The sequence below is a fragment of the Anser cygnoides genome, chromosome Z (genome assembly GCF_040182565.1).
Source record: "Anser cygnoides isolate HZ-2024a breed goose chromosome Z, Taihu_goose_T2T_genome, whole genome shotgun sequence".
In the NCBI taxonomy this organism is placed as follows: domain Eukaryota; kingdom Metazoa; phylum Chordata; class Aves; order Anseriformes; family Anatidae; genus Anser; species Anser cygnoides.
In genome coordinates, this window is record NC_089912.1 from 42,604,242 (window position 1) to 42,624,087 (window position 19,846).

At 38.9% G+C, this 19,846-nt stretch overlaps 1 protein-coding gene across 4 annotated transcripts in view; it reads right to left on the reverse strand.

Moving 5' to 3' along the window:
• Window positions 1-2,433: 2,433 nt before the first annotated feature.
• Window positions 2,434-19,846, reverse strand: part of NTRK2 (neurotrophic receptor tyrosine kinase 2) — a 202,410-nt gene continuing 184,997 nt past the window's right edge. For all 4 annotated transcript variants that reach the window (XM_048080554.2, XM_048080553.2, XM_066989061.1 and 1 more), the window contains 2 exons: window positions 7,951-8,109; window positions 2,434-7,123 (listed from right to left, as the gene is read on the reverse strand). In XM_048080554.2, the coding sequence (XP_047936511.1) occupies window positions 6,938-7,123; window positions 7,951-8,109 (345 nt within the window). In that variant the 3' untranslated portion in view covers window positions 2,434-6,937. The remainder of the gene's footprint in view (window positions 7,124-7,950; window positions 8,110-19,846) is intronic.

Here is a 19,846-nt window from a genome sequence, read left to right on the forward strand (position 1 = left end):
GAAGGCAGGCACAGGAAGTGCCGGTGGGTCCCGGACTCTGCAGCTGGCTGTGGAAGGCTGATGCTGAGCAGCATCCAGAAGGGTGCTCAGCTGGTGGGTCACACAGTAGCAGAGGCCAGTGATCTTAAACATGCTATCTGTTTCATCTGACATGTTTTGGAGCACTAGCAAGCTCTTGTCAGCTTTGTTAAAGGGCCTTCTGTGAGCCCTTGTGCAGCCTGAACTGATACCTTTATCCTCACAGTTGCAGTGAACTGCAATGTTGCCCGTCACTGTTATTAAGACAAGGCTCTGCTCTGTGACACCATGCTCTTGCGCAGGCAGAAAAGACAGAAACACACTCAAAACTGTTTCACACACAAGGAGAGATGAGCAAGGGTGTCGAGGTACCATCATCGCCTGCTGTGCACACAAGACCCCGTCAGGGGAGGCTGTGACGAGGTGTGAAGGGGCCATGGGACACTGCAGGCACCAAGGAGCAGCAATGCCTGGTCCTGCTGCTGCTGCTGCTGCTGCTGCTGCGCACCCCTTGCCTTAAACTCCCCCAGGGAGGGGGGAAGATATTTGTAGGGTGCCCCCTGGCAGCCCTTGCTGCTGGGACTGCAGGGCAATGCTTACACAGGCTGGCCCTGGGAATTTCTGCAGCTCTTGCTTCTTCCAAACACACTTCATTGCAAACAGAGGTGTTTCATTTTGGTATGGCAACACAACCCACTGCGTCTGGAAGACAGACCAGCCTTACTGTGAAAGCAGGCAGGGCAGGTTTAAGCCACTGTCTGAACACAAACTGCCAACAAAGCTTTTAGGTGTGGATTAGGGTTGCTTTCATATCTTTGGACAAACTTTGTTCTGAGGCTTCTTCTTTGTTGATTATTTCATTTTCATCTTTTGAACCTTTACAGCCTGCTTGCCTCATCTGTCTCATCAAGAGGTCTCTTGGCAGAGGGAAGGAGGCACAGTCAGAAAGTGGCTCTCATATTGCTTTGCCCTAATCTTGAGGGGGTTGGTTTAAATCAATAGCTCATGGAGGGACCTTCAAACAAGTTGCTGAACCTTCTTTTGGATGCCTAAGCACTCTGTGTTCTGAATGTTAATAATCATGTTCTTCAAGGACTTGGGTTTAATGCTCTTTTTGTTCACAACATAGGCTGATATGAGTTAAAAAGAACAAACTTGTCCGCTGCTACATTTTTAATCAGGCTTCAGTTTAAGAGACACATTTTGAAGGTCTGTTTATGCTAAAGGATAAACAGGCATTTGTAAAGCCAGCTCTTCAAATGGACTAGTGTTCAAATAGGATCTTCAGTATGAAAAACAAATAGAAAAAAAGACTCTATCATCACATTCAGATTGGATATTTCTTTTTCCTTTTACTATGGGTTTCCTCTTTCATCAACTAAGAGTTCAGGGTCCTTTTTTTTTCAGGGTCTTAGAGCACAAACATGTCATGTTTCTAATCATACTAACCTGCTCCTTAACTTCATATTTTTCATAAAGAATGAAGATAAACAAAGACATTCAGGCAAAAGAAAACACAACACTTCATGAAAATTGTAGGTTTTTTAAAGTAATCATTTTATCTTTCTTTTGGATGACATTGTTTATTGTAAGACATCATTTTATTAAATACACTGTAATACAAGAGACTTTCCATGTCATGTCGAGAGAAGCTGGTCACATGATTCACAAACAAAACTTTTAACACTGATAACTAGGCATCACTTTGAAATCAGCCAAGATGCAATGAAAGTTTTAAAGCAATGACTGGTTATAACAAACTGCAAAACAAGAACCACTAAATATTTGCACAGAGACATCACATTAAAAGAGAAAAAAAGGAAAAAAGAAAGAAGAAGGATAGCTCTACACACCAGGTCACAGTTTAGTGACAATATAGAGATTTATATTTATGTTTAGGTATCTTCCTCTTTATCTCAAGTGACAAAGAGAGAGATATCTAGAAATATATATATACATATAGGTGGAGAGCAGGGCTGGGACAAATATTTCATAATTAATTGTTTCTCTCTCTATTCAATTAAACAACAATGTTGAATTAAGTTACTTTTATATAAAACATTCTTAGCTGCTTTTCTTTAAGTTACAGAAAGATACATATAAGCTGCAAGATATAGGCCTCTGGAAAGATTTGATTTGATCTCCTTTTTCCTACATATTCCAATCAAATGGCCTCACTACTGGCAGCTTCTATTATCCTTGCCCAAAGTACTCAGTGTTTATAAAATACCAGCCGGTTGTCACTCAGAACCTTCTACAAGCAAACAAAAAATCCCCACAGACCTGGTCTAGAATGCATAGACGGTAAAATAATACACCCATCGTTTCCCATTTCTTCTCCTGAGACATATGTTTAAAAGATGGCAAAATAGTCACTTGGTTGCTTTTGTGAAATTCACAGTGTTTTCCCTGCAAGATGTAGAGTTTTTTTTTGTTGGTGGTGTTGGTGGTTTTTTTTTGTTTTTTTTTTTTTGCTTCATATTTATGATGAATGTAGCACCCCCCACCCCCCTGCCCAAATAAAGGTGTTTAACTAAGGCTGTTAAAGGACCTCTTGATTAAAAGCAGCAGTGGTTCATCCCAGCCCTGACAACAAGAAAATACAACTTCCTGTGCTATCAAAACCTTAATCTTTGATTAGAAACCCTGATCTGTTCCCCATCCCCTCCCTGCTCCCCTCCCTCACATTTTATAGCAGTATTTGAAATTCCCTTACAGGCTGCAACAACCCGGACATAGTCTTGTTCTAACACATATACAAGGTACCTTACTCATCCAGTGACCTGATCATTTTACTGGGTTATTTTGTTTCTTTTAAAAGTGGTTTGTAAAGTCTACATCAACCATTAAAAAAAAAAAAAACAGTGTCTCAGAAAGGTGGGGAGGGTACACAAGAAGGAGGGGAGAGGGAAACAGTGAAAGAGAGAGGAAGGAAAAAAAGTGAAATGACAGAGAAACAGAGGCAGGAAAGAAGAAGGAAGGAAAAGGAGAAAAGGATTGAAAGAAAAAGTGAGGAAGAAATAGAGAGGAAAGACAGAAAAAAAGAGAAAAAGAAGGAGAAGAAAGAAAAAGAAAAACAGGCATTTGCTTATTAAACTGTAGACAATATATATTGGTTTACAAATCAAAATGAGTGAAGTCTTTTAAGAAAGGGTACACTCCATCAAGCATCACGGGTGCTGTTGCTCTACAAGTATCTGTTCTCCACGACCACTTCTGAGTTCTGCAGATCTATTGAGAGTGAAGGACAGAACGTGGTGATTGCTGCTACTATTACTGCCGAATTTTGGCGTTCTTGATGTCCTACAAGTCGTGTTGCAGTCTGAATAGTCCAGCTCATTCTTGGAATTATTTCATTACTGCAGACAAGTATAAAATGCTAATGGAGCTGCACTGTTATTTTAGGACAATAAAACAACAATAGCACAAACCCAGAAATGACAGTCAAACTCTGCTTTTGGAGCTTGGGAGCTTATCTGTTCATTTCCTCATGAGAAATAAACAAGTGAGATGGGAATGGAAGAGATGTTTTTATGCAATCATTTGGGGAAAAAAATGTGCTTGTTGTTATATCTCCAGCATTCTAGCACCGCCTCTGCTGCACACCAGTTAAAAAGTTGAATCTTACAAACATAGAAAAAGAAATATCAAAAGAAAAAAATTATTTTGGTTACTCAGCAGACTTTTATCAATTTATTAATAGCACTCTAATTATCATTTGTAATAACGTAGGTGTATGTAAATTTATACATATACACACAGCTCATACATAATGTGCATGCATGTCTGCACATATATAAATAAAATACAACAGACATAGGCATACATGTATATGCTATGTGTGTGTATATATATATGCCATATGCAAACACACATATATAATATATATTATATGTATGATCAGTTCATAGCACAGTCCAGAGAGACTTTTTAAATGAGCCTGATTGTCATATTTACTCAGTGTACACAATTTAGCGGACAGTGCAAGCATGATGAATATGCACATAAACTCACCCTTCATTGTGATTTGAGCATATTTCTTCCACCTCTCTGCTCATTCTGCTACACTTAAGCACCTTTTCATGAACAAATGCAAAATACATATAGCTACAGTTTATAGCTTTTCTACTCTGATTATACATTTTATGCACTATCAAGAACATTAATGATGTAGGTCAAGGTTATCCATACTGGTGGCTCTGTAGAACATTTGGTCCTTTAGAAGTTTAACTTACTGCTATGTTATTGCACAATGCATTGTGACACTATTCATTCTCTGAAATTATTCTAGTAGTCTCACAAGTAAATCAAAAAGAAGATGCCACTAACTACAATTTCAAGGTTTTGTGGGTTTGTTTTTTTTCATTTGTTTTGTTTGTTTGTTTTGTTGTTGGTGGTTTTGTTTGGTTTGGCTTGGTTGTTGGGTTCTTCTTCTTTTTTTTTTTTTTGGTATAAATTCTTTCAGTGTTTGCAAAACCCACCTGTTTGCTTTCAGGCTTGAGCCTGCTTTCCAACAGAAGCACCTCAGATGCCATTTTCTTAAGCTCATAAGAAACTAAGACAGAATACAGCAGGCAGAAATTCAGCACCTCCCCCTCCACCACCTGCAGCCTTCTCCCACTGCACAGTATCAGTGGACTCTGACACCTTTCTTTTCTACCACTGTTATTTTGAAAATCAGTTCCAAATTTCTTTTAAAAGATGAAACTCAGATTCTCACGTGAATGGGTTTCACTGGATGATCATTCTTTATCTAGCTTTTCGTGTGAACTCCAAGACAGTCTAGATAAAATCTTAAGGCCCATTTTGTAGGAATCTTCCTCTGGCTTTTTGTGTGTTTCCAGTTCAGTAGCAATTAAGAAATAACACGTAGTTTCTCAAAGAAATACTGAGTATGGCTTTATAGATACACTGTCATGTTTATTTGTAATGCTGCCTTTTCAATGACATTGAGAAGGGTAAAATTCCATCACTGTCCAGTGAACAGTTTTCTTCTGAAAATGTTCAAAATCTTTATAAGCTAGCTCTAAAAGCTTCTGAAGAAAAAACTAAAGTGCCTCAATAAATAATATATGCATGCAAATTATATATTAAGTGTGTTATGGGAACACTTACAAAAATAAAATGTTTAATTTATTAAATAAAATATCCCCAACGCAAAAATGAAGGACTATTTTGATCTGGCTCATATCAGTAAGAGATAACAAAAAGAGAAAAAGAAAACAAAGATTTTTTTTTTAATTTTTTTTTTTTCAGTAACGCCCCCTCACAGAGGGAGGCAAAAGTCTTGAGGAATAGGTAAGATAGGTTTTCTTTTGTAAGAATTCATATTAAAAATAATCCTAACTCTAAATTTGAAATCCTCAGCTTCCGGTTTGAAAAATAACAGGTATGTCCATGCACTTGTCATCAACACAGTGGCCATGCAAATGTACACAAACAATGCCCATCCAACCAAAAATAAATTATTTAAGAAAGACTGGATGTCAGTAATGACAGCACTAGTACCAATACAAACATGGTGCTGAGCTCAGGGTCTTTGCACTCTGAATAGTAAGCCGTAACATCAGAGTTATTTGTTTTCCCCAAGGATCTCGTTCTATCCCCGCCACGGTTCAAATATAACCAGTGAACTCCATGCTTTAGATTATTCATGTAGTATCAGCCTATTGTATCTGTAACATTGTAAAGACATTTTAACATAGCTAATGTCTTTCATTATCCCCATTTAATGAAATATAAGTTATACTATTATGAGTTCGCTATGCCTACTAGAGAGTACTACAAGATGAATGATAGTTTCTGCACAAAGGGCATTTATCGACAGAGACCATGCACAGTTTGCTCGCACGGTTTAAAAAAAAAGAGAAAGGATTGAGGAAGGAAGGAATATGCTGCTGGACAAGCAGAGTGTAAGATACACCTGCTCCAGCATCCATAGCTTGTCCTGTCTTATCAAAATCCTTAGTTTTGATGTGTGATCCTGAAATTAATGCTGTACATTAATAAGCCTAGCTTCAGTCTTTATTAAAAAAGACTAGCTGGAGAACATTTTATACCAGTGGCACAACAATATCCTTCCAGAAGACAAAATAAGGGCATGTGTTTACTTATCATGTTGTAACATAATTGTGTGCAGTGCAGGCAGCATCTTTTCCTTTTTACCATAGACTTGTATCTGGCAATGAAAGGTACTGGCGAAGTGCCTCCTTGAACAATCCCTTTACTCTTCAGAAAGACTCTCCAGGGAAAGTGTTAGACCTCCTCTTGCCTTCCATCAAATCACTTCAATGTTTTTAGTGGGGTTTGATGCCATCTGATCCCATAGTTCCTCCAGATAGTGGATCACACAACACTGTCTTGTTTCCATCTGGCTTTATCTCCTCAAGGAATACTCTTTATGTAGAGAATACTAGTCTTCTTTTTCCATCCACATGCTGAAGCAAAAAAATTGAGGTGAATCCATAGAAACTCTCAGTATCTTTACAGCAAATATCACAAAGTTCGAGTCAAATATATTTTCCCTTTTTTTCATCCACATCAAAGGCATGAATACAACAAGGCATTGTTAGTTGTGGTGAGCAAACTGCAGAGTCTGCTGATATAACAGATCAGGTTTTTAAGGCCTTTGTCTATGCAGAGTTACAATAATGCAGAAGCCAAATTGATTAGAAAGACAGGAGAGAAGAAAAAGATGATAGGAAATGAAAGAGGGAGAGAGAGAAGAGATATGTCTCAGTAATGTCTAAGAAGTCAATACTGTGTCTACAGATGGAGAAGTGCACATTGCTTGCCCTTTGAAAGCTTCTCCGCAACTTTGTCATTAATACTGTCAAAGTTAAGAACGCATTTTAATGGAGTTCAGCGGCAGTTGAACACATTCATTCACACAGCCTGTAAGAAGAAATGCTAGGAGACTTTAGCCTAAAATATCCAGGTAGACTGGAGATGCCTTGGCCAAGTTCTGGAGGAGGGAATGGATTTCTTTGATATTGAGCCTCATGTGAGGCTCCCGTTGCCAACAGCCCAGCATCAAGTCATACACTTCCTTGGGGCATGTGCGAGGTCGCTGCAGGACTCGGCCCTGAGTGATGCACTCAATCACCTACAAGAAATCACAAGCAAAGGATCAGCACAGCTCTGCAAACTATACAGGGCTCGTCTATGAAAGAGTTAGCTGCTGATAGCCCCAGCAGCCTCACTGGTGGCAGCCAACTGTGCAAAGGGTTGCATTTCTAGGTAGATGCATGGCAGCATCTAGAAAAAATCACTGTAAACATATATCACCAAAGAGCTGTAACTTCACTGATACTAACTTCATGCATGTCACCCCTTCTACCCTTAAGGAAATGATGGCCAAGAAGCACTCCCATACATTCTCTTTCTACCCATCTACCAACCTCACTTCATCTCAAAAGGAAGCTAAATTTTCACCTTACTCACACAGCACTTCAGCACCCCTCCATCCTTACACCCGTTGAGTGTTGCTGTGGCTAATTTCTGAAAAGGGGTTACTTCTGATTCCCTGTGCATTAAGAGATATCCAAATTCCCTCAGTCTATTCAGGAGTGGTTTAGGACAATCACTTTGCAGCAATGACATGTAGTTGAAATCAGCCAAAGACTGTTCTGGAGTCTGCTAAGCTCCTTTTCGTTACCTCATGGTCCTTCTCAGTAACCAGAGCAGACTCTAACAAATACAAATGAAAAAGCTACATTCCAACCTAGTTCTGCTTGGTCAACTTCCATCCACTTTGGGGAGAAAAGGGTGAAAAGGAAGAAATTAAACCACAATGTTTATGACAATAAATACTTGACATTGGGGTTTTTGCCTTTACTAAATAAATTTGTTGCTGTCTTTTCTCGAGAGAAGCCATACCATCAGTTTCAATGCAAGCCTCTCCTAGGCAGTTTGAGATTGTATTATACATACCTCGTTGTTTGAGAGCTGATACCATGGCTGTTTGCCGTAGGTAAAGATTTCCCATAATACAACCCCCAGGCTCCAGACATCGCTTTCTGTGGTGAACTTTCTGTACATGATACTCTCTGGAGGCATCCAACGAATGGGCAGCATGGTGTGACCCCCAACCTGAGAAGAACAAATGGGTCAGAAATAATTCTTCCAGACCCTCACAAGGTAGAGTATCAAGATGTTAAATTACACAAATACACAGCTTCTATTTTTCCCATATGTTGCCATTTGCTATGCAGAGCTTTTAAGAGTTGTGGAGCTGTGATCCAAGCTCCTCTCCTCAAATGACAATCCCTACTGTGATAGGTTTTTCAGTAAAATCTCCACAGATACTGTTTCTGAAATATGAACTCACCTTTAACATTTACTTGGAACCCTTGACCCAAGGAACTAGATGTTCTATAAAATTATTAACTAATTCAGCCTAGCAACCCACTTCAAATTAGGCTAGTTTTACTCTCCATTTTAAGACTCTGGAAACTATAAAAAGATTCATGCAATGAAATCTACACTGAAGATTTTTTTCTACAAAATCAATGATATCAACTGAAATCCACAGTGGTCTGACTGCTTGACATAGTAGAATTAAGTTCTTTATGGTTTAATCTCCTAATTTTGATAGAAAACAAACAAACAAAACCCAACACTGTTTGCTGATAATTTCCAAAGTTAATCAGTGCATCAAAATATTTTTTCCCACATTAACAACCCAGTCCTACATAGCTTTACAAAATTTTCAGTTTTTTGGATATATTCCCTTGATTACAAAAAACTTTTAAGACATGGACTCCCATCTCAAATCAAGTCATGTTGAAATCACTATTTTCTTCTTACCGAATGAATGCCTTTCTGAAAATCATTTAAAACATTTTTCATTTTCCCCAGAATGCTTTCCTAAAGTCCAGTTACCTAACCATAATTTAAATAAATAAAACAGTTATTTCCAGTTTCTAAACAATTCGTTTTTCCTGATATGTCCCATTCTGACCAGATCACATCAATAAAGAAATCCACTCAAGTACTTTTTAAATAGTACAACTGGCTCAGCTACTGTGATATAGATATATAGGCATTCTGATTACTTTTACATCAAGACAGCTGTGAATATTTCCAAGGAAGTGAGAAAAAAGGAAAGCTTTTTCAAGGACATCTAACTTTTGATTAATCCTCATTTTCCTGTCTGAAAATGTGTTTAGTTATGAAACCACATTCGCACTTTCAAGATTCTGTCAATTCAAAATATCATTTCTTCTTGTGGGACTTTACATATGTTGTTATAAATAATGCCCTCCTTGTTCTCATGTAAAAACAGCAAATGGAAGGAAGACCCAATAGAAGTTCAGTCAGGGTTCACGTTATTTCTAAATCACTCAGAACATCCATTTCCAGCTATTTGTCAGCAATTCAGTGTTAGTGCAGCATACCAAAAACACAGCTATGGCTTCTAGAGCTCAGTCCTGTTCCATACATTGCCACGAGTCAACTGTCACTACTGATTCCATAAAAACAGAACGTCATGCCAAATTTTCATGGACTTTCACACCTAGCCTATTACAAGGGTACTTCTCCTCTCTCTATCTGAGACACCATGCAAGTGAGGGAGGAGTATTTTATTTATTATTTTTTTTGAGATATCATATTAAAGGCAGGGTTCCCAAGTTTAATTCCTGACTGCACTGTGGATTTGCTTCTGACTCATTACTGGCTGCTCTGCACAGATTTTAGAGCCCTTCAAAAGGGGACCCAACTCCTACAGCTTTCAGTCTAACTTGAAAACATACATGTCATCAGTCCATTGACAGAGTGGATATGTACTTTTAAGTGACTTTTTTCCATCAGGCCAATTTGTCTCTGTGATACAGTTTACCCCTCTGATAGGCACAATTTCTGTACAGCCCTGTTCATTAACATTTTTAATCGTCTTTGACCAAGAATTCACTCAATGACGTGGAGAGTTTGAAATAACTCACAAACCTGCTGAGATGCAAGCAAAGCTTCATTTTCACACCTCATCATAAACTAGCTGGTGTGGCAACCAAACAGCTCCAAATCACCACTTTTACTCCTGTCTTGAGAGGTATTTCATTAGAAAGTCAGAAAAGTTAGTCCCTTTGAAACAGGCAGTCACATACACGCGGCCAAAGGGCAAGTGCCATTAAAAGATGATTAGTGATGAGAGGCTTTTGGTCTCATTAAATATTGAAATGGCTCTTAGATCTGCTCATCATATAGTCTCCACAATTGGTTCTTTTCAGCAATTTCTTTGACTCATTCCTTAAAAATTAATGAAAGCTATAAACAATAAAATAAGCCTCTCTATTTTTTTCTTATTTGTCACATCCTACATTAAGAGATTTTTTAAAAAACAATTAAAAATACCACTTTCCAAATCTTTCCCATCGTTCCTTGCTACAGAAGCACAGTGTAGTTGTGGTAGAACTCTGTGCTTGGTTTCCAGTGTCATTCAGTACAATAAATACCTCTACGGCGATTATGACATATAACCACCAAATGATGGATTCACAATGAAGTGATCTGTAACATCACAGGCCTAGCTGCCTCTCTTCGCAGTCATAGCAAGACTGACTCATCAGTACTGATTCTTACCAGGAATTCAATTTACAGATAAGCACAAACCACAGGGCTCTTTGGTGTTCTTCCCACATCACCTTGCCTGAAGCTGTGTCCATTTCTGTCCCTGAAGGGAAAAGACTTCACTGGGCAGAGTACTGTTTCACTAATGAGAAGTCCTGAGGTGTCCCACCTCTATCATTGTCAATATCTATCATATCAGCCAAAGTTACCTCCATTGCCAGAGTCTTTGTGACAATAATATTAACCTCTTTGCAGAAATACCAATACTAGCATTATAAGGGGTGCTTTCTTGACAGATAGCATTGCAACAAGGAGAGGCAACACTGAGCAACACCTGTGGCAGGCTGAGCATCTTCTATCCCTGGTCCAAGAGCACCTTTAACTCAGATTTCAGTTCAGCCACATCAAAAACACAGGTCAGGGCCTGGCCAAAGGCAATTTTTCTACATGCACATTTCTTTCTCTATTAATGATCAGTGGTTACTGAGTCAACAATTACTTGGTTCAGAAAAGCACTAACGGCTGTCTTAGGTGCATGCTTAAAATGAAGCATGTGCACCACAACCTTCTTGAACTGAAGCCTGGGGCTTGACAAGGCAGTTCTCAGGCTGCCTGAAACAAACTGCCAGTCACTTGTGAGCTTCTTTTGGTCCTTACTGGACTTCTGAGTCCAAGCACCCACAGCTGTGTCATAATAGCAGCGAGAGGTAGAGTGCCTTTTTGCTGTTGCTTCCAAACTCTCAGCAAGGTTAAGGGGTGTTTCCCAAGAAGAATTAATGAAGGAAAACACGAGTACACTGACTAAACTTTAAAGGTTCTGGGTGCTTCAAAGGTATACCTTCTGCGTATGTTTTAATAAGAAATGCAAGTATTACATGGCTCTCAGATATCAGCATCCTGCAGGATTCATCCCTGATGTGCACACTGTAATTGCAGTGCTGCTTGACACATATCATTTTAAAATGCTCATGTGCTAAGCAGACTACCACTGCAGGTGAACAACACCTTTATATTCAATCTAGCTAAAGTTGTGGCATGTTTAAAAGGATTCCAGTTTGAAATTAGTATGCTATCATTTTAAAATCTTTACTTTAGCTGTAAAAATACTGCAAAAATGACCATTTTATGGATACAAACTAGGATATACTTTCTTTATGCTCACCTGAAGACAGCTGCATTACAATGGTTCATTTTTATTTAGAATTGCACTTCTATGAATCCTTTTTGTGACTTAAGTATTTACTTCTATATGTCAGTGTATGCAAGCAAGCTCTCCCTAGCCCTGCTGTAGCCTTGTATTAAGTTTACTAGTTATGTTTATTAGCAATATTGGGCTAGAATGTAAACCAGAAAGCCTAGTGAATTAGCTTCTGCAATGTGCAAACTATCCACAGGGAGGAGACTACTATGCCAGATCAGTGAGCTATGATATTGTTCTCCAAAAAAGCACTTAAGGAGAAACTGCCACATCGTTCCATGTATAAGATGCTACATGTCTGAAAAAACAACATCATTCCACTTGTCACCACTTTCAGCACTCATTTGTTAAATTAATTTAGTACTTTGAAAGGTGCCAAATAAGCAGATCTTGAACACTGTTTCCATCTAATTACAAACATTAAGCTTCAAGTAGAATCACCATGTCTTAGCCTTGAAGCAGGGCATCTAATGGCAGAGTTAGCTAAAGTTTGATCACTCTCTGGCTTTGTATGTTCCATATCCTGCTTTGCAGGCACTATGAGATTGTGAGGCTTGTCTAATGCAGCAGCCTTTGTTTTAAGAAACTTGGCCGGTAGTAGGTAATTCTGTGGAAGCTGATTGTTGTTGCCCAAGAGTTTGCACATGTCCATCTGTCTGACCATCCATCCATCCATCCATCCATCCATCCATCCATCTGATGTAAAACCAGCTTTCTGGCCATTAATATTACTGCTACAGACATGAGCCTTTGGCTTATCAAGCTAAAGGCAGTTGGCCAATGCGATTGCTGTAATACCATGCTCTGGTCACTGTGTTGACTGCCACCGTCCAGCCACCATGGGAACACAAGGCTTTGTTGCCTGACAATTGTGAGCAAATGGATATGCTCACTCACAAAGAACGAGCACTGGCAAGAGGAGGGTGTGGGTAGAGCCAGGGAAGCCAACCTACAGAGATGTGGAAGAAACAGACTGTGTGTGTGGCTACACAGATAAGACACAAAATAGGGACTGGGAAAGGTGCAAGAAATGTGCTAAGTTGGCCACTCAATCTATTCACACCAGGCTTACCCCTTACTCATTTGTACTTGGAAGAAGAAGGCAGAGTGGATTGGCCACACTTTTGCAACGCATGCCAGCTGCAGCCCAGTCTTACCGTACTAACAGTGCAGGCTGTGGTGCTAAGGTTACTACAGAGGGCTTTGGGGCTCCAAAGCCATGTGTTAGGGTGCTGCAGGGGCTGACCAGTGGAGAAGGCCTAGCTGAAGAATGGTGTGATCTCCCTGCCTACTAAATGCTGATGGCAATATTTGGAGAGGCTCCGGTGCTCCTTGAGGGGACACCAAATCCAACCTCCAGCTTTTGCAGGTATTTTAAGGTAGAACTCTTTTCTCATATTTCAATTGCCAGCTTCAAATAATTGACGACACTGAATTCATGTAGTAAAATGTACAGCAATCAATTGCACAGATGTGGAAAACATGCTTCCTCTTTTATGTTCACTATTCCCAGTTTCCCATGATTCCCTCAGTGTGGCATTGCAATAATGTGTGATAGCAGTTTGCACATACTCTAAAGACCAGTGATATACCTTCTGTCAACAGGATAAAAGTAATGTTTACTTGGTCCACCAAATGAATCTTAATGACTCACCCATGGGTTTCTGCCCTTATCCTGCCCAACACATTGCCTTGCTTGACTGCTGCATTTCAGAGTCCCACTGACCTCAAGCGCAGGGCAGACCTTTTGCAATTGAAGTCGTGAAAGCAGCAACACTGCCCAGCACACGCTTAAAGTAGCTGCCATGTGACTAATATATACCTAGTCTCTTTAATGCAGCTTGATTTTAGTTTGTCAAACTGGAATCAAGCTACAACTTTTCACCTATTTTTACCCACACCTAACAAAGAGTGTATCCTCCTGGATACTGAGGGCTTACAGCATTTCAGGGTACTTTCCACTATTTATGTTTTGGTCTACTGACTTATTTCCCCACCTCAGGATGATATAACTGCAAAGAAATGTTCTCTGCAAAGACTATCACGTCTTACTGCTAAAACTGAAAACCTCTCCTCTCTTGGTGAACATCTGCTCTCTCCTCCTCATAAAATGCTGGCAAGTGTTTCTTGCAGCACAAGAAAAAATCAATAATTGTTATTTTCATTTCTTCCATGCCCTGGCCTTGCAGACAAAGTCAATGTCTCCTCTTAAAATATCATCAGTCCTGCCACTTGCAGAAAAGAAACATATTATTTTCACAGTCTCAGTCTAGATAACAAGCACATGAGGTTACGAATTATGAAATAAATTATGAAATAGAGCAGAGTATATGCAATAACTAAAGAAATGTCCTTTCACTTTAACACTGCTCTAGCTCATCTTAATTCAAGAGGGGCTCATGTCTAAAGTTCTTAAGTAATTCTACCAGGTCTTCTCCGAAAACTGAAACAATGTCCAGAATAACATTTATTACACTTTCGATTGTCTCTTAAGTTGCTCAACATGAGTTCAGTATTGTGTCAACTTTGTGTCACTGGAGATAAAATTCTTCTCAATAATCTCTGTAAAGCCATGAGTGGCATGGAGAAGATGGAAAAAGAACAATTGCTCACAGTTTTCTGTAGTGCGAGAACCACAAAACAAGAAATGGAATTTGTAGATGGCAGGGTTCATAATGAACAAAACCAGGCACTGTCATGTAACATACAACTGCTTGTGGAACCCATTGCCACAAGACACTGCAAACACCCAGGGCTTAACTGGGATCAAAAAGTGATTAAGCAGATTCATGAAGGATAAAATCTGACTAGGGCTATCAAACACAAAGATACAATCTCTGGCCCAGCAAGTGCCTGAGCAGTAGACTGCTGCAGGCTAAGAGCGTGGATGAGGGAAATACTACTATATGCTAAAGCTGTTTTCAGACTATTCCTCAGGCACCCATTACTCACACAGTCCTGGAGGAGAAGAGCTTCTCCTTTGGAGAACCTGCTCATGTGTCCCTGTGTAGATAGGACATACGTTTTTGGAAAATACAGTTCTTAATCAAATGTCTCAGCAACACTCATGGAGGGATAGAAGTAATTTTGCCAAAAGGATGGAATGAAGGAGATTAACCAGATGAAATTAAAATATGTGAATGACCCATTCTGTCTTATATCTCAGCATCTTCCAAACCTCATTTAAAATGCTAAGTTGAAAGGATAAACAAACTATATCTATCACTGTGTTTTACACAACACAGCATCATATTGGGTTGGCCAAACATAAAGGGAAAATTAATAATTTGTGGTAGTTACAGAGCAATGGAGAACTTAGCTTTCCAAGAATGGAAGATGAAATGCCCTTGATGTAACACAAGTGCTGAAGAAAGTGACGCGATCTGCATTTCTGATTAAAAGAAAAACTTGTCCCAAGTCAAAACGTCAGAAGGAAAGTTAACTATATAGAAACCTGCAGCAATGCGATGTAATGTATTACAGCTCATCAGTGTCCCAGGATGAAGGCTGTGTGAATGAAAAAAAAAATGATTCCTTTAGGTTATCATTACTTTTACTTTCGGATGAGAAGAATTTCTATTCTTAAAAAATAAATTATAATTTAAGTGAAAACAAAAGGAAGTACACTGTGGCAAATTGATGGGAAAGGCAACTGGAACAGTATTTCAATGAGTTCAGTGGACATCTAGATTAATTTTTGAAGATGGGAATTCAGGACCCTGGTGAACGAGCAGGAAGGGTTTACCGTGGAAAAGCTGGCCTGTGGAACCAGATGTTTTTGTTATTTTTCCTAAAAACAAACAAACAAACAAAAAACTTGTATTCTCCTAACTTGCCATATCAAGTTATGCCACAGCATACAGTTACTGATCACTCCAGTGTCATGACTGGTAATTCACATTATTGAGCTCATGCGAAGTCCTGTGTTCTGCTTTACAAACCGTGGTTGCTATGACACTTGTACCCTACTACTATTCCCTTATAAGCACCTGAGTATCTGCTGCTTGTACCCCTGGGGATGAAGAGAGGTATCAGGTACCAGCAGACAAGCAGCTGAAACAGGGCATGTTAAAACCCTCACAGGCTCAGGGGTGATCATCTAATGTGTCCAAGTAATGAGCAAAACAAATTTTCAATGCAATATTAATGAAATACATTACTGTCTTTGTGATTTTCAAAGCAAACAGTTTATAAAATATCAAATTCCACTTTTTCCATTAACCCCAGAGAGTCTGGGCTACTGGGGCCAAAGACACATTAAAAGTAATCTTAACGTGCATTGGAAAACAACTCTGCAAGTCTCTACCATAGCTAAAATTCTAGTTTCTGTTTGCTCTTACAAAAAGGGGGGATGAGGTATAATGTGATGAGATGCTAACTGAACCGCACAGTCAATATCAACAAGTAGCAGGTACACTAGGGCAAACTCTGAAAGCCAGTTTGTGTTCATGAGAAAACCTCCACACCTGATGTCAAGTCTGAAGAACCCTTGCCCATATTTCTTTTATTGAGAATCACATTTTATTTTATTTTTTTCAAATTTACTGTACTGTAGGCTAACATAGCATGTCTGGCTCTATTGGTCACATCAAATTACATCATGGTAGAAGAAGGGAGCAACAGAGTTTGGTTTGTAGCTTTTCTTCTCCTTTGTGAGTCACAGAAGTGTTTCTGTAATGTACGCTGCATGGGAGTACTACAATTTCTAGTTGAATTGTCTCAGATATTCACATCCTTTCAGTGTTGTTAAATAGCCTTTCCCCCTTTCCCTGGATGGTTAACTTATACAGCTTATAAATACCAGACTAAAAAACTGCCACACATATGTGAGGCAACAAAATGGATAGTCTTTAGTATCACAAATACTAAAAATACGGGCATATCTACTGAGCCAACACATCTTTTCCACAGGTGGAAAAGGTTGTTTTGAATCATCAGTGCAAAATGGGGATAGGAGATTCAGTGATTTTATGTCAGCTATTTTGGCTTGTTCACAGACTACATGCATGATGTTGGGCAAGTTATGTCAGATCAAATGTACAAACTACTGACTACATGAAGAGAGTCCAGAGATGTAGTCCAGTGGGAAGCATCAAGAAGGCAGAGCAAGGCTTCATGATTCAAAGGAAGAAAAGTAACCTTACTATTTCAGAGCAAAGGATCTTTTCTGTGCACACTTCTCTTGATTTGCCTAAAGAGCAAGTAAATTATGACCTCCACCACAGTACTGATCTGTCTTCAGTGCCCACATTGAGAATGTCTACACTGATGCTGTCAACAAGGTAGTCTATGCAGCTAGTCATCTACATAAACAGGTAGCTGAGGGAGGAAAAACTATATTGTTTCTCAACCAGGTGCCAATAAGCAAGTGAATAGTAAGGCCCTTGTCATCCTCCTTATCTTCTGCAGTCTTACTGATGCTTTCTGATTCTCAGTTTCTCTGGACCATGATTTCTTTACATAAACTGGGAAGAAAAAAATAAGTTTCACTAAAATAGAACATAAAAAAAAATCTCTATTGTTTTCTTTCTGTGAATTCTAGGTTTTGACCCCTCACCTGTACCATGACATCACTCTATGAGTTGAAACAGGCATTTGCTCTGGAATAAGGTGTCCATTAAACAACATGTAATATGCTCAAATGATACACAACATGATCATTAAAAATACCAATAACTGCTATTACAGAAAAAATATATTACTCCTTCTTATGGAGTTTGCAAAATTGTATATTGACATTATCTAATTCATATGTTGAATTATTCCTCAAGCCATGCTTAAAATATTGTTCTTGGACACAACAGTCAAAGTATAGCCCAAGCAGTGATGAAAATGTTTTATAGCTCTTGACTGTATTTCTACACTGGTGTTAAGGGAGACTTTACACCAGCAAAGGGCCTGGAAGCATTAATTTGGTTTGGCTTTCTGACATAAAGTTTGTTGAACTTGTTTGTTACTAGAGGATCCTGGGGCACGGAAGAAGATCATAGCCATCTTTGAAAGGATTTTGGACGCTACAACAGGATTGCTGTATTTCAGATAGGGGACATCTGTATTTCCAAACCACACCACAGACTGAACATCATATTCCACACATCCTTCACCAAACACTGGTGGTGTATGGACAATGGAGAAGAGATGGGTGTGAAGGAAGTGCCCAGCTACAGCTACTTGCCATGTTTTTCCCTCACACAGTTTGCAGTACCTTGTGGGAGCATTCTGCCACCTTCTCCTAGGATAATGCTACTCTTTACTGTAACCATGCAGCACTGAGGTGGTGCCTTCTTCATGTATGCTCACCTTCTCTGGATGAAGAAGAATCCCATTAAAGATTAAGTCCTCTGCTTGCTGCACTGCTGCAATGCTATTAATAATTCAAAATCAGTGCATAAATGTAATTTTAAACTTAGTTTCCAAAAGTGCTCACATAAAAGTAGGATCTGTAGTAAAACTGAGACCTTGGAGGTTTGACTCAACCCCCCCCCCCCCCTTTTTTTTTTAGTGTCTCAGAGATGTAAACCAATGATATTGCTGCAATTTTAAACAAAAGTAGTTATTTTTTTAAGATCTCTACCTTTACAAGCACAGGTTAACTGTATGATTTTCCATACAAATATTACATACAGCATTTCCAGACTCCAAAGCTCCCTAGATTCAAGGAGGTCCTTGAGATGTTCAAAATAAGCCAAGTGTGAAATGAATGAATCAGTGAACACTTTTCTTAAAATATGAATGTCTCAAATTACTAAGATAATATATATATATATATTATTTTTTTCCTGAGATTGACTACAACCCCAGTGTTTTGCACAATTAAGGAATAATTTGGGCTAGGGCTCCCATATCAGAATGTTTGAAAAATTGGTACTGAAATAAGTCATATTTAAACTAGCCTGACACTCGGATTTTGACCAATGCTTATGTAATGCCTAAGTCAATGAAGTCCCGATCTATGCACGAATCTCATGAACACCTTTGTAGTACATGTATTATATAACAATAACACTTTTTTAGGCACATGTTAAAAATTATGAATGGGTTTACTTTAACTTCGTTATGTGATAGTGAGTTATTGCAGGCCTACTGCTGTTTGTGAGTCATGTGTACTTCAGAATATTTTTTGTCTGCTTCAGATGAAAACTTTTGAAATATTGTTCCATAAAGCCTGCATTTCCATTTAAAGTCATGCTACTTTTATAACATTCTTTGGACATGTTTAGGATGATCCACACAGTGCACTCAATGATGTTCTTATTAAAATGTTATGTGCTTCAGGCCTCACTGTATAGTTTTCTTTGTTTTTTTTGCCAGGCAAATCTATTATTCTCTCCATACATTAGGCTGCAGCCTTGACCCATCCCTCAATCCTTGCTCCTATGGTTATTTCCATTGCAAACTTCAGTGGCTCTTGTATCCATCAGAATATTTTTATGTCTCACCATGGCCTACAGAAGGGGGTGATTATGGGGTTCCCATTAGCCTTGACCTTGTACTTAGACTGCAACCCCATTTTATTTTCCTTTCCTCTCTGTCAGATAGAAGTTCCCCTTCAAGAAAAATCAGTCATTGAGCTAGCTAGGAGGCTTTGGTTAAAAAAAACAGATGCACCACTAAATTATCTTCTGAGAAGATCTTCCTCCTACCATAGCAATTCTGAGTTTAGAAGCCCATGGTATTGTGCAAGATCCATTCTTTATGCATACTCTAGCATACAGAAACAAGTGTTATCCAAGTCTCAAGTTCACTTTCGTGGTTGGCTTAGCACTAACTGGCTAATAGTGACAAAACAGAGTGCCCTATCAGCATTATAATTGCACGTGGATACTGACATTTTAAATGAATGTCCTCCAAGTTACTGAACAGTGGATTTGTTATGCTTCTATTTGCTTTTTAAGTCTTTTGAAAACTTTGCATAGTTATCTGCGTGAGAGATTGGCTCGTCTGCTGCTGAGAACTACGAACTTGGTAGTGAGGAAATGGAATTAATAAAGATCATGAAAATTCCATTGTAAAATGTATGTCACTAAATTTTGACACATTACCTACATCTGCTTATACAGA